This window comes from Python bivittatus, unplaced genomic scaffold (genome assembly GCF_059951505.1).
Source record: "Python bivittatus isolate LINGU-HERP-01145 unplaced genomic scaffold, Pbiv_v1 ctg000520_np1212, whole genome shotgun sequence".
NCBI classification, from domain to species: domain Eukaryota; kingdom Metazoa; phylum Chordata; class Lepidosauria; order Squamata; family Pythonidae; genus Python; species Python bivittatus.
In genome coordinates, this window is record NW_028277080.1 from 3,537,425 (window position 1) to 3,557,451 (window position 20,027).

Here is a 20,027-nt window from a genome sequence, read left to right on the forward strand (position 1 = left end):
TTTTTTGATATGGCACCCAAATAACCACTGGGACCACCACTGCTGATTTGTGCCATAATCTTTCAACTTCATTTTTCAGATCTTGATACTTTATAATCTTCTCTAATTCTTCGTCTTCTATTCTACTGTCCCCTAGTATTGCCACATCAATTATTCACACTTTCTTTTCATTTTCATTTTCATCATCATCATCATCATCATCATCATCATCATCATCATCATCATCATTATTATTATTATTATTATTATTATTATTATTATTATTATTATTATTCCTGGAAGGTTGCTGTGGAGCTGTTAATTCCACAGAGCCAGAACTTGAGGCAGCTCATGGCTTATGATTTCTAAGCTTCAGCCTCTCTTTTCATATAGTCATCTAGATTGAATCAAGTCCTGTTAGTGAGATCCCAGTTCAGTGCTTGCTTTTACCAGCAGTCATTAATCAAGAACACTGTTGTTTAGCTAATGGACATTGTGCCCACTGGTCTTCGAAAGGATAGAAGTTATGACTGTTCAGAAAAAGGAGAACTACAGTAATGCCTGTTTGTCCTGTTCCCTTACTTAAATTGGTTTGAATTTTAAACCTGGGAACCTACTTTTGCTGGCACTTGGTATTCTTGTTTGGTTCTTCCACAAATGATATTGAAAGCACCTGGGCAGGGAGGGTATAGTAGAGTGATGCTACTCCTTGTTCCCAGCCCCACCATGCAATATAGTCCTGGTGTCCCAGACAAACATCAAGTGTTTTTGATGCCCAAACATTAACAATAAGCATGTACTGCATTTAATGCCATGCTATTGGATTTTGGTTTGTGAGGCACTGTGCATTGTTCACATTATTATCTCTGAATATAATTTATTGGACACAAATACAGTTCTGTTGGGAGTTACACACTATGCTAAGCCATAGAACGATTGTAATTTTATGGATTAGTGAAACATCTGAGTCCAGCTAATTGTGGCTTATGCAGGGTTAAGCAAACCATATATGTAAACTAACTTTAAGCTATTTCATCATTCTACCACAGGTATCTTTTCTTAACATAATGCTGCTATAAGAGCTATGAATCTGATTTTCATATGTCAAAATATGGTTTTCAAAAATCACAAGTATTATAACTTCTTCACACATTGCAATGAAGATCTAAAAGAAGAAAAATAAGTTTTGATGTTTTACCTTAAAGGAGGAAGTAGTAATCAGGAATCTTTCCATTGTACTATGATATTTTCAATTGTATTTACTCATTGATGTCCCCCTGGCTAATTTTTCTTGCTTTCATTCCTCCTAGATACCATTAGAAGGTATGAAGCATGTCACTCATCTGCATTCCTCTCTTAAGTCACTTCTTAGTCAGTGAAGTGGGTGCACATCTAAGAATTATGCAGCTAATTTTGTTGTTCAGTCATTAAGTCATGTCCGACTCTTCGTGACCCCATGAACCATATCACGCCAGGCCTTCCTGTCCTTCACTGCCTCCCTGAGTTTGCTCAGTTTCATGCTCATAGCCTTTTGACATTGTCCATGGGGTTTTCTTGGCAAGGATACTGGAGTGGATTGCCATTTCCTTCTCCAGTGGACCACATTTTGTCAGAACTCTCTGTCATGACCTGTCCGTCTTGGGTGGCCCTGCACGGTATAGCTCATGGCTTCACTGAGTTACGCAAGCCCCTTCGCCACGACAAGGCAGTGATCCATGAAGGGGATGCAGCTAACAGTCACAGCAAGAAGTTTCATTGTTTGCCAGGTTTTTTAGCATAATAGGCTTGTACAGTGTGAAATGGCTCCAAATGGAAAATAACGTTATACTATAACACATAAGAAGGAAAAACGTCTAGATATTCCTGGGAAGTGGCCATGAAGGTACTGAAAGATTGGCTGGAGTCTGAAATGTTGTCATTGTGTCCTGGCTGCAATGTTTTTGTGCTCAATACTATACCATTATTCTGAGAAGTAGCAAACATTTGATGTAGCAATATACTTGGCTATAGGAAAATGTGGCTCAGTTACCAAACATTACATTACACTGTGATGGAAATGTGCTGAATGACTGAAAAGTGGTAATGGTAGTTTGGGTGCAGGTGTCTGTAGTGGCACTTGTGGGTATTGGATTTCAGTGGGTCTGCTTCAATCCTTACAATTTCAGAATTGGTGCTAGAAGGCAGTTGATTTGCTCCATAGCATTTATTCTTTTGGACCTTATTCTTTTGGACCTCAGGTTTTCCTTACTATTTAATGTCCACATGAGAATAATGGAATAATTTAATACTAGGGGATTTAGAGAGAACAATCACCAGCAAGATATCATCCAACTCTACTGCTTTTCATTGGATGTAAATGAATCTGCTGTGCTGCTCAGTTCCAAGTACCGTATTTTTCCGACAATAAGACGCCCCCATGTACAAGACGACCCCCACTTTTCCAACCCAAAATTAAGAAATCAATATTTTAAAGATAGTGCAGAACACATTTTTATTTAGTAATTAGTTAACATTTACCTGATACACTCGGTGGGAGGAGGTCCAAACCGTCTCTCTGCAGCTCTATTTCCAGGCTCTTTTGCATAACTGATTACATTCAAGCACAAGTGAAACTGCCAATAGCTTGTCTCTGCAAACAGCCTTCCTCTAATTGGTTTGTTCAGCATGAGCTGACGTCAGTTACATCAGGCTCATGATTGGAGGAAGTCTGTTTGGGAGACAAGCTATTTCACTCGTGATTGGAGGCTAGCAATAGGAGGAAGCCTCTCTGCAGAAACAAAGTATGGGCAGTTTTGCAACCGCGCGATTCTCGGCTGACTTCCTTGAATAAGACGCCCTTCAATTTTTAGGGTAAGGATTTTTTAAAAAAGTATCATCTTATAGTCGGAAAAATACGGTAAGTTGCTATTGATGGCTGGTATAAGTTGATGAAAAAAACAGTATGGGATTCATTTGGTTTTGGACAAGGATCTCTTCTCCAAATAAGCACGTTCTCAGCTAAGGAAGTATATGATCCAAGGCTGCATCAGCCATAGCACAAACTGTTCAACTGTACTGTAATTCTTCCTAGAAAAGCCTGAGTTATCTAATCTCCAGCTTGAGGGAAACTACAGTATATGGAGTGGTTTATGACAGCCATTTAGAAAGTCATTTTACAGTGTATTTATCACCATCCTTATTCCTGGATTATAGGCATACATATACTACATTGGAGCTCCCCAGAGAAGTGCATCTAGATAGGTGCTTCAGGGCTCTGCTTTTGATGTTTAAAGCCCTGAACAGTCTTGAGTTCTGGCCTTGTGAAAGAGTACTTGCTTCCATATGAGTTAATGGTCTCTGAGAACTCAGATCTGGGTGCTAAGGTAAACTTGTCTTCCCAGCTTGCCTTTGTGTTGGTCATACCTTTATTGTGCATTTTTCAAATACTGATCTAATGAGAAAGAAAGGGCAGGGCAAAATCAAACAATCAGGTCCTGGAACTAGAGAGGACTTCTTGACTGTACTGAGCAGCTAATACATTTAGTCACCCCCCCAAACCCCTTGTTTGAAGTTAGGATATGCTCAAAGCATAAAATCCTTCACATGTAACTATTGTTAGTGCTTGACAACTTGCCGTAATTTGAACATTTCCTAGGATCAACTACCAGATTTGAATGTTATCAGTGGCATATTAGTGATAATTCAGTCACTAGATGGAGTATAATTGATATACCGTATATACTGTACTCATGGATAAGCTGAGAATTTTAGGTTCTAAAATACACTTCCAAAATTGTGGTCGGCTTATCAGTCGATGGGTTTATCTGCAAGTATATATGGTAATACTTTTAAAAATGTACTGATGTTTATATGCTGACCCTCAAAATTTTCATAATTTTGTTTTAATTTTCACAACTGACTTATCTGTGGGTGGCACATTTTTCATGGTATTTTGGTTAAAAAGTTGAGTGTCGGCTTATCTGTGGATGGGCTTATCCACAAGTATATACAGTGTATATAATCATTTTATGGAACACACACACACACAGCTATTCCATAAAAGAAAAAGATTCTTGCAGTATCCCATGTGAAAACGACACATAAAATTATCAAAACTGAGGAGTCCATTATACATGATAGTAATTTCAGCAACAAGTAGGGGCTGGTTGCACAGAGGTACATCTGTATAAGTGGGAACTTGCATGTACTGTAAGTGCTGCCCCAAGTTCTGTGAGAATACTGTAGTGTGTCCAAGAAGAAACAGAAAGCATTGCTTTGGCTTACATGGCATGGCACACAAAGGTTATTCATGCAAAATATGCAAATGTGGCCTTACTGCAGAACCATGACAAGACAAAACAAAAGGCATATATTTGTATCCTAGTCCTAACTTTGATGATTAATCATCATCAGGCTGATTTCCTATACATGTCTCTTTTATATGACAAACATATGCAAAGGGGGAAACAACGAGAGGCAACTACCCAGCAGGTAAGTAGATAATTGTATCCTATATGTGTGTATGCTTACATTTCCAGCTTCAAGAAAAAATGTTAACCAAAAAAAGGTTCCCCATTCTATTCTCCCTGCAATGTACACTTTCATTTATTCATGCAAACTACTGCGTGCCAGAAATACAAAATACTGCAGCCATATTATATTATTGTTTTTCTCAAAGTGCAAATTCTTAGTGTCAGCTTTTTTTTTTTTTTTAAGAGAATAGATAAGTCTGGTCACACCCAGATGTGTACATGGAGATGGATCTTTTATGTTTTGTAACGATCGCTGACTCAACCACATGGCCATTCTGAGCAATATAAAACCCCCTGGCCACCATCCCCAGTCAGTTCCTCTCACTGCCCCTACTACTCAATTGTTTCCAGGCCAAGGACTGAAACACAGAACACTGGTGGTATAGACTGAATTTTCTTAAAATGTGAAACCTGCTAAAGAGTGATTAACAAAAAGCCTTTATAAGGCTTTTTATGTATGGTATGCTAGAAACTATTGCCTGGAAAATGAAAGAGTACATTGGTTATTCTTGTGCATGACATGCAACAAGACTTGGATGGAGGTGGCACCTCTTGTTGTTCTGTTTAATTTCTATAATTTATTTACATGGACTGTCCTTGAAGACAATTCAGAAACTACAGCTGGCACAGAAAACACCTGCCTGCTTGCTGATCAGTGCTAGCCAATTCAACAGAATAACACCTATTTGGCAGGAGCCGCACTGACTGTCAGTAGGCTTTGGGACCCAAGTCAAGGTGCATGGCTAGTGATTACCTATAAAGCTCTTTGCAGCTTGGGCCTTTATTATCCAGATAGAAGTTGTCCGCTCTAGCTGGAAGAGGATGCTGCAGGTAATCCTCTTCGAGATATCAAGGGAGATGGGCCAGAAGATAACCTTAACAGCAGCCTCCTCATTCTGGAACAACTTGTCCTCTGACATCAGATTAGCCTCCACTCTCCTTATCCTTTAGGAAAATGATAAAAATGGTTTTCTTCCAGAAAGAATGTGGAAAGAAATATTTTTGATTGGTGACAGCAAGTGAAATAGTTTAATGTTATATCTTTTATGTTGTTTTAAAGTTTCAATTTATAAGTTGATTAGAGTCTGATGGGTAGGCAGCAATAGGAATTGGTATATTAAAATAAATATACAATAAAATACCATACTGGATAGCCCTTCCTTTCATTTAAAAGGGGTTTCCAATCTATCAGGGAAATTAAATGAAATTGAAAGAGATAATACCATTGCCCACTAAATACATCAACCCATCTTATCCCAACCCCTAGTTAAACTGAGTACTGATGTGCTTTGTTAAATTGTAAGCAGTGAATAGAATAGAAAAATAGTATTAGTTCAGAGGAGAAGCTTTCCTAGGACACCTTTCCAATGTTGTACGGTTCTTCATGCAACTCAGCTTTTTTACAGAGTGTCAATAGAAGAATGAAAGGGAATATTAGACACAGACACAGAAGAAGACTCTTCTGTCTTAAAAAGGAAAAACATTATGCATAGAAATACATATAGCATGAAGTTCAAACAGTAGATCTCTATATTATTTATAAGCTTTCATTCCAAATTAAATTCCTTAAAAACTTAAGAAAGGCTTCATTGTCCTGAGGTGTACATCTGTTCTTCCTAGTTGCATTTCATCACTGCATCTGTTGAAGTTAGTGGAACACAATTAAACCTTCAAATGTATGGCAAAAGTGTTAGCAGTAACAGGCTGGACATATCTGGACTGGGACATACGTGGCAGTATGTTTGTTGGACTACTTTCCTATTAACAGGAACATTAAATTTAGATATTTTTCTTAATCCCTTAAATTTTAATAAAATCGATTAAGTTTTACCACCCAAGAGCAGCTGCCAGCAGAACCTGGAGGCTAGTAGAGAGAATAATTCACACTGGCCCACAAAAAAGCGATCACAGCCAAGTGATCACGCTCCCTCATTGGCTCTCCCTGCTGACCATCTGCACCCAACTGCTGAGTACTAAGTGGAGTTCCCTCTCCCTCCTTTCCAGAGTTCTCCACACAACTCTGAGATGGAACTTGTTCTTTTCTACTTTCTTGTATATGTGCCAAAATTAGGCAGAGATAAATGGCAGTCCCTAATTTGCTCCAGAGTTTGAAGACACTTAAAAGAAACAGGAAAGATTTAGTTCATGCTCAAAGTACAAAACTGTCCACTCCTTAGGTGTTAAGGGAAATACAGCTGACTATCAAGGCCAACTGAAACTTGCAGACCCATGGGCACAGTGCCACTTGGTCCCCAATGTTATTAAAACATTTTTTGTTTACATTTTTCACTTTTTGAAATCCAATTCCTGTAGGCCAAGTTGGATAAAATGGCTAGAGGTCTCTAATCTTCTTCTCCCACCAATCCCTCCTATTTATGCCACTTTGCTTCAGTTAAATGATGGCCTATTTTGGATGATTTGCTGGAACAGATGATTTGTATCACATGGACTTTTAACAGATTCATAATGAACAAATCCAAATCATACTCCCAGAGTTTGAGAGACTTTCAAGAGAATTTATCTTGCTAGGCATAAGAGCTTTATAAAGAAGAGTCTCCTTTGATTTTAAATGAAGGAGATATACACCGTTTTTCTATTTGTAAGATTCACTTCGTGACTATTCTGCAATGGCATAAATCCATTTGTGGAAATGGACAAAATTCAAATTAATAAATAAATCCTATAAGGATTGGAAAAGTAGTATGATACATACATATAGGCAGGCATGTACGAAAGAAACATTTGAGTACAAAAATGAAAAACGTATTCCTTTATATTTTGGATATGGACCATTACTTATTGCTCAAAGCAACTACAATACTGAAAATGCTGAAAGAATGAATCTACAAATGGGTGGAGAACCATTTCCTTTCAAGATGCATAAACAGACCTGCTGAAATACGAGAATGATCACAATGCTTTCCACAGCAGATCTAGACCAGTAAGATTGTTGCAAATTTCTTTCACATCTTTATAAAACCACAGCAAGGACATTTCAAAAACTGTAAGCTTGTAATCTCCGAACTGACAAAACACAACCAAAAAAGTGAAGGAGGGATTAAATTATGAAATTGAATGCTGGCAAACAAAACATGAAGGCAGATGAGCCGCTTTAAACCAAGCAATCCTCCTGCAGCTGGACTGTCAAGGCACAGTTTGCATTTCAAATTGCAGATAGCAAATGATTGTTTTTTGTGATTCTGTGCAAAGAAATGAGATTCTACAGAAAACTATATGTAGAGAAAATACAGGCAGGAGTACTGGTGATGAGCTAGTTAATGTGTGGCCATGTGGCAGGGACCACAGATAATCATATTGGCTTGCAATATGGCAGAACTAATGGCAGCTATTCATGCCCAGTTGAACCCATTAAGCCAATCCATGAACTGCTGTGTTTTTTTAGCTAACTCCCTTATCCTTCTTTTTCAATAAAGTGCACATGGTTAAAATATTTGCGATCCATCCCGTGTGCATTATAAACTGAAAAAAAGGGGAAAAACCCCCAAATCCATAGACTGAACGTATAAAGCCAGAAATACTAATTTCCTTACCCAAACATACAAGGTCCCTTAAACTGATGTTTCAGGCTGTAAGTGAAAGGAAAACTTGTGAAATTTAGGGTCTATGAACTCCTCTGAGAGTTTGATAAAGGGAATTCTCTTCACCATAACAACAAGGCTGAAGTCCAAGCCCTTAAGGATAAACACCACACCGTCTCTTAAACCTTTGGTAGCGGTTTCCTCACTTATGAGTGTCCAGGTTTTGAAGAACCACTGTTCTTGGTCATACTGCAGGGTTGGGCCTGGACTGAGGTAACATTCCAGAAAAGCCTAAAGAAAAGCAGGCAAAGAGAAGAGTGAGAACTGGGGCCAACCCAGAAAGCTCTCAGCCCAAAATAAGGCTTCACTCTACCAATTTATTTTGATGATTATAGAAATGAATATTTTAGTCAGCTCCACTGTTGGATGTCTCTGCTACTGTGCTACTTTTCCTAAACAAATACAGTAAAAATGTCATATTTTAGGGGAAGTACAAAAACATAGTCCAGGTCCACGAATAACTCAGCAATTAAAAACGAGTTATTTTAGCTCCACCTGGCCAACAGCATGCCTTATTCCACCATTCCTTAACTATAATGCATTCTTTACTGACTAGTAAGAAGCCTCTCAAGTGGAAGGCCAAGATGTATGGCAGAAAGCAATGTGCTTTGATGCACATACTTGGAAGGACAGGTTTTGCTTTCAGATGCTTGCTCAATACTAATATTCTAGGCAAGGCACAATCTGGGGTGGGGCCAGGAATCACTGCCAGGGTGCTTGATGCCAAAATCATTTACAGGTGCTGGTATAAAGAACAGAGCTAATAAACTATTCATAACATATGGAAACACTGAAGAAGATCTTAGCAAATACTTGGTAACTGGACTACTGAACTGCAAATGTGTGAGCAAAATGAAATGGAACAATAATGTGAGAACCAGAAAGAGAACATGGGGATCCTAAGAATGATTTTCTGTTCTGTGAGTTACTTTCTTGTGGAAACCAAGACCTGAGAATGTAACTGCTCATTCCACAGGCAGAGCCTTCTGGAGGGTGAAGAGGCGTAATGAGAAAAGGAGGAGTCACCAGAAGTCATCAGCAAAAAAAGTGTGTGAAATGCACTGTCCTGTTTGCGCTTAAAGCTTCTATGAGATTAATCTCATCCTCTAATAGCAAGGGTTGCCAATAATTCCCTGCATGTTTGGGTTGCATATGAACTTTCCGCAGGTGACCTCAACTGTACAGTCTATGAGGACAGGAAAGAATAATCCCTCATACTGCCTTTGAGTTGTGTTCCAGCCACAAATAGTAAAATGATCAATCCCTTTCAAGGTACAGGGGGAAGTCCTTCTGAGAATTATGGGCAGAGGGGTGAGAAAAGAGGCTCGCTGAGGGCCTCAGTTAATCTAATTTGACAATGCAGCACTGCTTTCTTTCCCTTGCTCACACACAAGAAAACAAATATGGGTCATCCCACTGAGAGGTTAGAGAGCAGGACTCACCCCTTGCTTTGTAAGAAGGTCAACTGGGAAAAGAATGCTGCTTTTTCGGGGGGAGGGAGATTCACCGTTTTATGCCATGAAGTAAAATTGCCTCTCAACTTTCCTACTTCACAGGGAAAGCCAATAAAAAAGGCCCAATAAACTTAGCTTTATACAAAGGAGCACAATCCACATGTTTTTAACCCTTTGTAGCTTTCTTATGGGTCTCTAGATGAATGAGAAGGGATGGTGGGTAGGAAGGAGTGAGGCAGGTGATTGCAAATAAAATATGTTGATTAATTCTAGAGTAAATGTAATGTATTACCTTTGATTTCTATTCCTCTACAACTCCCCCATTTTGTCTGCCTGGCTTCAAATGGTATTAAATATATTCATATTAAAAAAATTTAAAATGCCCAAAGAGTTCTACACATGAAAACAGAATTAAATGATGTATTAAACAAGAAAAAATGGTCTTTGTTTTAATCTACATATTCTTTCAGCTTTGGGAAATGGCTAAGAGATGAACAAAGCAATTACTTAGTTCCTCCCCAATGGATTCTGAGATATCACAAGGCAACACCCATGTGCTTACAATAATAAACAAAGAGCTTTTAAAATTAAAATTAAATGAAAGCTTGTATTTTCTGGGAACAGAATTTCTACTCAATCAGGAGCTGTCATCCTCTCTAATGTGTTGACTCCTCCACTATTCTGTCGTCTTTCGGTTGCCTGCTCTGCAACTTTATATACCCTGGAAGGGGATGCCAATCAAAAGTGCAACAGTTGCTGTGCTGTGGATGATTGCCCTCTAACATGTGGTGGCTGCTGGGACTGGCACAGGCAGTGCAATGACCGGTCAGGGCCAGTGTGGATGGGATCATTCTCTTGACTCTGTCAATTCAACAATGCCAAGCTGAATGTCTACGTATAGCTAAATTGTGCTTCTGATAAAATACCTTTGGGGTCATGTTGTTCGCAATACAGAAAGCCAAATGTTGTAGGATGCTCTCCATGGTATGGTAGTGCTGTTGCCGTGTAGTTCGTAGGTACTTCTGCAGCACTCTTGCTATGGAAGGGAAGATGGCCTGGGCAGCCTCTCGCGGGTCCATCACTTCCCCTGGAGTTTTCTGTTGTTCTTCAATCTGTATACGCCTAATGTGGGTGAAAGCTTCCTCAACTGCTATCACAAGCCTACAGAAAAAGAAATGGAAAAGTTATCCCATCCAGGAAAATGGACTAAATAATAAGCTTTAGTATGGTAACATGCTTGTTCACCTACAGATGATACACAACATTTTAATACAAATAATGAATTGCCAATGTCCCTTAAAGTACAATTGGGTGGACTGATTATTATTTCTGGAACTGGTCCAGGATATACTAATTTGCTTTGCAAGTAAATCTCAGCAAAACATTTAATGCATATTAAAATGCATTAAAATGAAAAATCAAGAGGTTCTGAAATTTTGTTTTCTTATGTGCATAGATACAACAATGGAACATTACTCTGTATTTTTAGCTTAAGTAAATAGAGGCTGGATGATATATGTGGGATGACACAATACTGGATTCCTGTACTGGACATGGAGTTGGACAAGATGCTCTCCAAGTTCCCTTCCAACCATTATATTCTATTATTTTCATTCAACCGTTCATTAGAAGAGCTGGCCAGTATAAATTCCATATGCAGATAGCAAGCCTCAAGCAGAAGATGAATAGGAGTAGCAGTGTAAGAGAGAGAAAGAGGTTAATGCTAAGGTCTGAAGCACTTTTTCCACATGATTTTGAAGATTGCACAGTCCTAATGGCTGGCTAACGTTGAACAAGATCATACTGTAATCTGTTCCTCCAAAGAGATGGAACAGCAAAAGAGAGCAAATCCCTGTCAAAATGGTGAGATATGAAAACTTGCTGAAATGGCCAGATCTGATCCTGGCAGGAATGAGAAAGGAAAATGGTCAAGCAACAGTGAAGTGAGACAGTTTGGGAGCCCCAATGTGGGGCTCTTTACATCATCCACTGCAAGAATCTGAAGGACTAACCAAGGACACGCTGACTCTAAAAAGAAAGCTCCAGAGGGATATTCTCCCATCACTGAAAGCAGCAAGTGGGGAAAAAAAATCAAACCAGTTCCTATTGCCATCTCTGCTGGCAACCTGAAGAGAGAAGTTCCTTCTCCTTGTACTCCAGGCTAGTTTCCTCAAATGGCTGTTCAGCAATCTTAAGTGACAGGGCAGGAGCTTTTGCAGCTGAGCAAACACATTCAGAATTCTTCCTAACAAAGCAAAGGTTTGCAAGCATGCTGAAGCAGGCAAACTGGGAGAGGAAGAGGGTAGCATACCACTGAATTGCATGATGGAGAGGCCTATCATTCTTTGCAATGAGTCATCTGAATAGTTGGTGCTGAATAAACAAGTAGCTTCATAATACAGTTCCTCATTGCAATACAGATTAAAATATAGATCTAGATCTTTCACCTCTGCAAATAAAGTAATTGGATTAAGAAGGATCTACTTCTTGACCTGATGATTTGCTGTTAAAAGTCCTCCTACAGTGATAACACCCTGATCCAATCTAATATTTTATATCTTGGTCTTCCAGCTAGCAAGGACATGTTACATTATGTTAAGTGTGCTGTCAATTTTATTTTGAAGAAAAAGCAGTTCTAAAGATTCCCAGTCTGTAACTGGGATTTGCTTCATGACCTGCTCCCAAATACTGGAGGATCTTGTTTGTAACAGCCAACTTCTATTACAAAGAAGCCCCAAACTGGGGTTGATCTTCAGTAGGAAAATCTTATATTTAACTTTTTTAAACCTTGCATTTCTTATTCTTAGTCATCTTGGCTCCTATATGTAGTGAACTGCTGTAATACAAATTGAACACATAAATTCCATCGCTGTAAATATAAATAACAAATATAAAATGCCAGTTTGCTTCTGGGTATGATTCAGAAGCATAATGATAATAATTCCACTAAAGGAGTGAAGACAATAATTACTTACTATATATTGAATATTTACATGAGAGCCAGTGTGGTACGGTGGTTAAGATGCTGGACTAGGAGAGAGGAGACCCAGGTTCTACTCCCACCTTGGCCAAAGAAGCTCCCTGAGGGACTTTGGGCCAGTCCCTCCCACTCAGCCCAAAAGTCAGTGTGGGTTAGTGGTACAGGTGCTGGGCTAGGTGCAGAGAAAACTAGATTCTAGTCTTCCCTTAGACACAGAAGGTGGCTGGTTGATTTGGGGTCAGCCTTCTTTCAGCCCTAGACTGGAAAGTTGAAAAACATCTATCTATCAGCCTGGACTAGATCAGATCACAGTGGACCAATGTGGTAGATTATGGTCCATAACTTTCAGTGAAGAACCCTTCATCCTGTAGTGGATTGATTTGGGCTGATAATAATATTGCACATTTATATCACAGATCTGAAGTTCCATTTGGAGACATAAACAAACATGTGATTGCCCAAGACCTCAGTTCAGTTCAGTGATAATTTCTAGATAGTTGCAGCTCAGATCTCCTCCATTCAAATGCTTCTCAACACTAGTATATGATTACACTGATATCTAACTAGAGTTATTGAAAACTGGCTTGAAAAAAGCCCAGAGGGGAAAACTTGCAGTTCTCCTGCCTGGTATCTAATGCTGAAGCCAACACTACAATCAAATCAATCTTGTCTCCTTATGCCTTCCTTTTTTTTTAAAAAAAAGGGATAACTGTTCATTTCTTTTATTTTCCTTCCCTCAGGGGATATGCAAGTGATTAATACGTAAATATTTTTTTATGACAAAAAAAATTAATCTGCATCCTATATACTGTATGTGGCCATATCCAGCCTTTGGGGGAACATTTTGAATTTAGCAACTACAGAACTTCATTTCCTGGGCCTTTTTGAATTGATGGATGATCACGTGATGCTATTGTGCTATTATAAGGTAGCTGTACTCTAATAAATGTTGTGAGTGAATGGTATAAAGAACATGCATGCATTTTACAATGAAAGTACTGGCAACTGCATATATGCTAACATTTTTAGGAATAGCATAGCAGGGTAAGCAATTGCTCTCCCCATGCTATATATTCTTTGTGTCTCAAGGCCTAATAACATTAGTAATTGGGGCTGAAGCAGTGTTTGGCATTGTGGGAGGGTCCAAAAAACCTCCACCCCAAATAATGACTCAGAGAACTGACCACCATTTACTATGTCATTCCCTGCAAGAAGTCATCACTGCTTGGGGATTTTCAGATAACAACATTCAAGATACATCCCAATATGACTTCCTTGGAGGCTGGAATAGGTGCACTCAATTCCCTGCTGTTCTAACATCTGGCCTACATTGTGATACTTTTGTCTAGCATTATTATTAATTGGAGAAAACATTAATCAGTAAAGGCGGCTGCCAATTTTGGTCATAATCCTCATAAGGAATTGAATCAAGTGTCACATTCAGATTTATAAAGATGGCATAGAGGGAATCTATTGGTAGACTGGTGTATTTTGCAGACAGATGATACAAGGTGATTGTTATCAGAGAAGATCTTATAACACTGGTAATATTTACCAGTGATTTTCTTATATACAAGTATCAGAAAGGTTTAAAGTAGAAGAAGATTTTATGGTTTTGAACAACACAAGACTAAGTTTGAAATAGAACTGTGTACAAATCATGAACATGTAAATGCTAAAATTTTTCCAGAAAGTGGCCTCCCCCTACATGTCTCTGGGGTTGTGTCATTTAATATTAAGAAATAAAATCTTCATACTATGAAGGATGGAGAGGGGAACAACTGCCCGGTTATCTTCACTACGACTAGGAACTGTCTCCCCTATATAGTGTCCCTGTTCTTGCCTGATTACATTTTGGAGCTGAACTCAAATATCAATGTCAAATGTGCACATGGAAGTTTTCCTTTTTGCTTAAGGCTAGAGGAATTTGCCAGGTCAGTCTGTATGAACTATTTTGTTCAATCTACAATGGTTTTCATTGCTTCATGGTGATAATTTGCACTTTCCCCTTTAAAGAAGCCTCTTCTCAGATAGGTGTATCTACAAGATCTCCATGGATACACATTGAAAGTCACTGAGTTAGTAGGGGAAAATAATGAGTGAGAGGAAGGCAGACAGGCAAGCCACCTGAGGATGTGTGAGGACTGGACTCTAGAAAGTTCTTACCTTGCTCGACGTTTTCTAACCCTTTTTTCATAGTCAGCTTCTTCAATGTAGAGTTCATTATGACCAGAATCTCTCCAGTGAGCAGCAGCAGCAATCATGGCCCTGGACTGCTCAGTGACATTGTTTTCTAGCCCTTCATGGAAAAACAGAACAAGAAAAGTAAGAGTTAGAAATGGAGGAGGATCCAGTCAACATGCCCCAAAGTTCCAGTATCCCAACATACTATTCAATATGACTGTAATTTCAAAAGAGGAGGAAACTCCCTTCTACCATAAATATTTCCAGGGTGATGGGTTCTGATATAATTAGATAAAAAGGGAAAAGGGACTAGATGTGATTTTCTATACATAAAACAAGAACAGAGAGAAAATAATGATTCCATAGAATTATAAATTCTTCCTTAAAATAACACTGAGACCACACACACACACACACAAAACCAAAGATCCTACTTGCCATCTGCTAGATACACTTTCAATTTGGCCAGAAGGGCAGCTGGAACATAGCAATTCAGCAACAAGAAAGAATGTGTGTGAAAGGAGACAACAAAAAGAGGAGGGGGTTGAGGAAGAGATTTAAAGGAAAAGAGATAGAAAATAAAAACATCTAGAGACATGACACAACAGACAAAAACAAAACACTGCCTAGATAAAATAAAGGTCTAAAAGAGAAGAATGTTTAAACATTAATAGGCAACTGCCAAAAAAGATGATTGTACCAAACCCAAAGCCAATCAAAGCAACCCCTACAAAACATGTGGAACCCTTCTATGGAGTCTGATCCCTGTTTCATTTGGGCTCATATTGTTGATGTCACCTAAAGTCACCCAGCTCCCCATGAGCTCTCCCAGCTCTCCTACTTAAAATTCCTTAATATTTAGTTGAGATGTCAGGAATTAAAGCAGGTTCTCTTGTATCCAAAGCATGTACTCTAACACTGGGTTCTGACTTTTCACTGGAATTTCCTCTGTCCTTAAAAAAAAGACACACACATTCTAACATATCCTAATGGTGTTTTAAAGTCCTTTAATAATACCCAATGCTCCTTAGATAAAATCCACAGTACTTTTTCTCCCCAAATGGGGTGAGGAGGGGGGAATGGTGTGTAAATCTCTCTAAATCCTAAGAACAAGAAAGTTGGGTGTTAAAGCAGAGTTCTGGATAAAGCAAAGTCTTCCATAAGTGAAGCTCAACATCCATGTTTTTTCTTGGCAATAATATAGTAGTTTTTTGCCAGCACTTTCTTCTGAGATTTTTTTCAACTTCCCAGTCCAATCTATAGCCCTGGGATTTCCTGGTGATCTCCCATCTGAATATTATCTCAGTCCCATCTTTCACATGAGAAAAATCTTTCCATAACTTTCAGGCTGCTGACTAAAGTATGAGATAGAACATAATTTTGCCACACAATGAGCAATAACAGGAAAAAGATATATCTGATGAGATTCCAAAGGCACAAACAACATAGGATTGGGGAAAGTAGCTGTGGGCCATGTATAGACCAAACAAAATGTTTTCCTCCTATAGCACTGGAAGTTTTCATGCTCCATTACCTAAATTTTGTTTCCATCAGTTAGCTGATATCAAAAGCAGTGGGAAGCTGACTGAATGCTGATACAACTCCTCTCACTTATATTCCTTCCTTTGATATCCTCATTGCTTTCCCCTTCCCATTTTAGAGTTAATAAGGCAAATATGGTTGTCTGTCATGCCTAACCTGTTTCTTGACCTCTGAACAAAGAGCACCTGCCACAAGCCACAGGCACTGAGGAAGAGGACTCTGCAAAGGGAAGGATTCCTGCCTCTGCCCTGAAGAGGAGGAAGAGATGGATGGTGGTGATAGGAGACTCCCTAATAAGAGGGACCACACCACCTTGTTGGCTGGATAGTTTGTCAAGAGAAGAGTGCTGCCTTCTTGGGGCACACATTTGAGATCTAATGCAATGGCTCCCAAGTCTCTTTACACCCAATGACAATTACCCTTTCTATTGATCCATGTGACACAGTCCTGAAGACACTGAAGTGGTTATGCAGCATTAGGCAAGAATGTGGAAGAGCTGGGGCATAGGTGGTGTTTTATACACACATCTGTTGAAGGATGAGGCCCAGGAAGAACAAAAATATTGGAAGTGAACAGATGATACCAGTGGGAACAGTCTGGATTCCTTGAAAATGGGATGCATTTCTGAGATGAGGGGCACCCAGCAAGAGATGAGTTGTGCTTTATGAGAATTTAAAATAATATTTTTGGAAAGTGCCTTGAAAATATGATCTGGAAGAATTTAAACTGAACCCTTTGGGGAAGGGCAAATAGATCCCAGAAAATAATGCAACACCAAGTATTGAAAATAGGACTGGAATACAGAGGACATGAAAGCACCCAACAATGAACAGATAAATAAAGGAAAGAATAGATCAAGTTGTGAGCCAAGGATTTGTGCCACTATAGGCACTAGGTATGACAACTAAACAGGAAAAACAAAGAGAAAAACAAAATATAGAAAGGCAAATGTGATTTAATAGATTTTCCTGAAACCTAGTGGGATGAAACTACAAATAGAATCCAAGGATTGAAGAATGTAACCTATTCAAAAGGAATAGAACAGATACAAGGGGAGGAAGAGTGGCATTATATGTGAAGGAAGTACACACGTGTTAAAATTCAGGAGTAGAATGTAAGAGTCCAGTCAAGAGCATTTGGGTATGAATACAAGGAAGGGGAACCAATAAAGATTTTATAGTTGGAGTTGGGGGAGTTGACAGACCCTTGACTTTCAGGGAAGATAAATAAATTAATAGTGGGAGACCTTAGCTACCCAGACATCCGTTGGAAAGCCACTTTAGTCAAGACTGCAAGGTCCATCAAATTCCTCAGTGGTCTTATGGACGGTTTCATTTTACAGAAGAACAGACAAGGGAATAAGCTATCCCATATCTCATAGGAAAGATAGAAGAGATGAAAGCAGTAGGAAACTTGAGAGGAAGTGACCACATCAACTTTGGGGGTGGGGGTTTCAAGTTGTTCAAGTTGTTATAGAAAGAGAAATTCAAGCATACTTGTACGTGTACACCAGATTCCAGGAGAGCCAATTTCAACAAGCTTAGAGAAGTACTAGGCAGGATCCCATGGAAAGAAATCTTCAGGTCCAAGACAGTGTTAGGAAGGATGGACACTTCTCCAAAATAAGATATCAGAATTCCAACCTCTTCATTGAGGAAAACAATTTATTTGCTTAGGAAACTATTATGAATTTATAGGGAACTTTCAACTGTGCTAAGAGTTTAAAAAGGCGTATATAGGAAATAGAAGATGGGTAAAATTACTAAGGAGATATATCCGCAGGTAGTTAATACCTGCAGAAAAGAAGTCAGAAAAAATAAATTTTTCCTAGGCCCCTTGTCTGCATCCTAAACATCAAAATGAGGAAGAGGAAGGATGAATGCAAGCTCATGGCTTCTTTTTCTTACCTATTTGCTATGGGCCTCCAATACTTTATGTTCAAGCTTGACCAAGTTTCCCTTAATCTCTAGAGTGAATTAATTAACTTATAGTAAGGGTAAGGTACTGTTATCTTCCTGATGTTATGTACTTTTTTCTTGCACAATCCTTTGCAATTGGCCATGCTGATGAAAACTAAAACTCAAAACATATGGCGGGGGTACCAGATTGTCTATCTTTGTTTTATAGTATTCTAGATATGAAGACTGGAGGACAGATTCATCCCATGATATTAAAACAAACATTTATTATTAAACCTCTCCCTTTAATATATTCCCTTCTCTTCATCATATTGCCAGGAAGTACTTAGGTATCCCTGAGTCATACAGTATTGTGTGATGAAACAGAGGATCAGGAGGCTCTGCGGCAAATAAATTCTTTCTTTTCCTGCTTTTAAAACTCTTCTCCTTCCCTGGATGTGGTCTTCTTATGAACCTCAAAACAACACTAAGAGGTTAACAGGCAGACTGGAGCCTCTTGGGAACTGGAAGTACACTGCGTCATTCTGTTGTGGGTCTTCACCTGTATGTTCATAAGGTGCTGACAAGGTACTCAGTAATGAAGGACACTGAGAGCTCATGGGTTTAGCTCCTCTTCTGGTCATACCCTAACTGATGCATGATCAGCATCAGTCTTGAAGATAGCTGCCAGGAAGTACAAGTGCTCTCTTTGAATTAATAGGGAATAGAGAAACCATGTCATAATTCTGTACTTTATAATATAGTGTTGTATTATTTATTTTTATGTTCCTTGATTTTGAAATTCTTATTTGGCAGAGATCTCTTTGCTGCCTCAGTGTCCTATATCAGGATTTCTTTTTGTCAAGGAATCTGGCATAACTGAGAATTTCACCTGACGTAGTTTTTATTGAATGTTTCCTCTACCACCCAGCAATAAAAAGCAGAGTTTCCCAAGTGTGCATGCCCCTGTATGTGAGTTCTAGGATCAGTTATGCCACTGAGGCAGCTCACACCTAGTGAAGAAGATTAAGGAAGCAGTACAGCTTCCAAACATTCCCATCCATTGCCCCTCCCCTGACCTACCATCCACACTGTAGACCTTCAGGCCTGCCAGATGGTTCATTGCACGTGTTTTGGAAACTGTTAGCAACACAGGGTTATAGACAGCAAAGTCTCTGTAGTAATTTTCCAAAATGACTAAAGCAGCATGCTGGATACTGAAAAAAGAAATGAGGATAATTTTTTTTTTCAAGAAATGGAAACTACAGAAGTTATCACATTATTTGAGCAAAAACAGCAACAGTGGAGAAAAAAAATATCTAAAATGCCAGTGGAAAAAACCTTCACTAATCAGAATCAACATGTTTAAGGATAAATGCTTTTTTCAAGGGTATTATAAGAACAAACATGAAATCATACAGTAAACAATGTGTTTATTACACAGCAAAAAGGTCAAACACAGCAACATTTACTTGCTATAAGTATTAAAGGTATCAAAACTACTATAAAAACATTAAAATACATTGCTTTGCTATAATAAAGACAGAAAAGATATGTAAAGATCAAGCATAATGCTTACCTTTGAAGACTGGACGGATCATTCTGCATTGAAATCACTAGCTCAACTGATAGAAAAATGTAATTGTTATAAAATAGGATATGAACAAATTGCAAATTTTGCCGGTTTTGCAAAGAGAAGGAAATGTGTATCCAACTGAACAGAAAGATAAAGCATCTCTGATGAAGTGACAGAGGTGTGGGAAGTGGGGGATGTGATTATGTATCTTTTTGGGTTGGATTTATGTAAAAAGCAAAATTGCTTAGATAGTTGGGGAGGTTTATTTTTAGATAAATTAGGAAAATGGCCATATATACAAGAA

The 20,027-nt window shown here is 38.7% G+C and overlaps 1 protein-coding gene across 1 annotated transcript in view; it reads right to left on the bottom strand.

Moving 5' to 3' along the window:
• Positions 1-185: 185 nt before the first annotated feature.
• VANGL1 (VANGL planar cell polarity protein 1) overlaps positions 186-20,027 on the bottom strand; it is a 37,491-nt gene continuing 17,649 nt past the window's right edge. Inside the window, exons 4-7 of the mRNA XM_025169862.2 lie at positions 19,231-19,364; positions 14,690-14,822; positions 10,470-10,704; positions 186-8,320 (exon numbers count right to left, since the gene is read on the bottom strand). Coding sequence (XP_025025630.1) covers positions 8,060-8,320; positions 10,470-10,704; positions 14,690-14,822; positions 19,231-19,364 — 763 coding nt within the window. The 3' untranslated portion in view covers positions 186-8,059. The remainder of the gene's footprint in view (positions 8,321-10,469; positions 10,705-14,689; positions 14,823-19,230; positions 19,365-20,027) is intronic.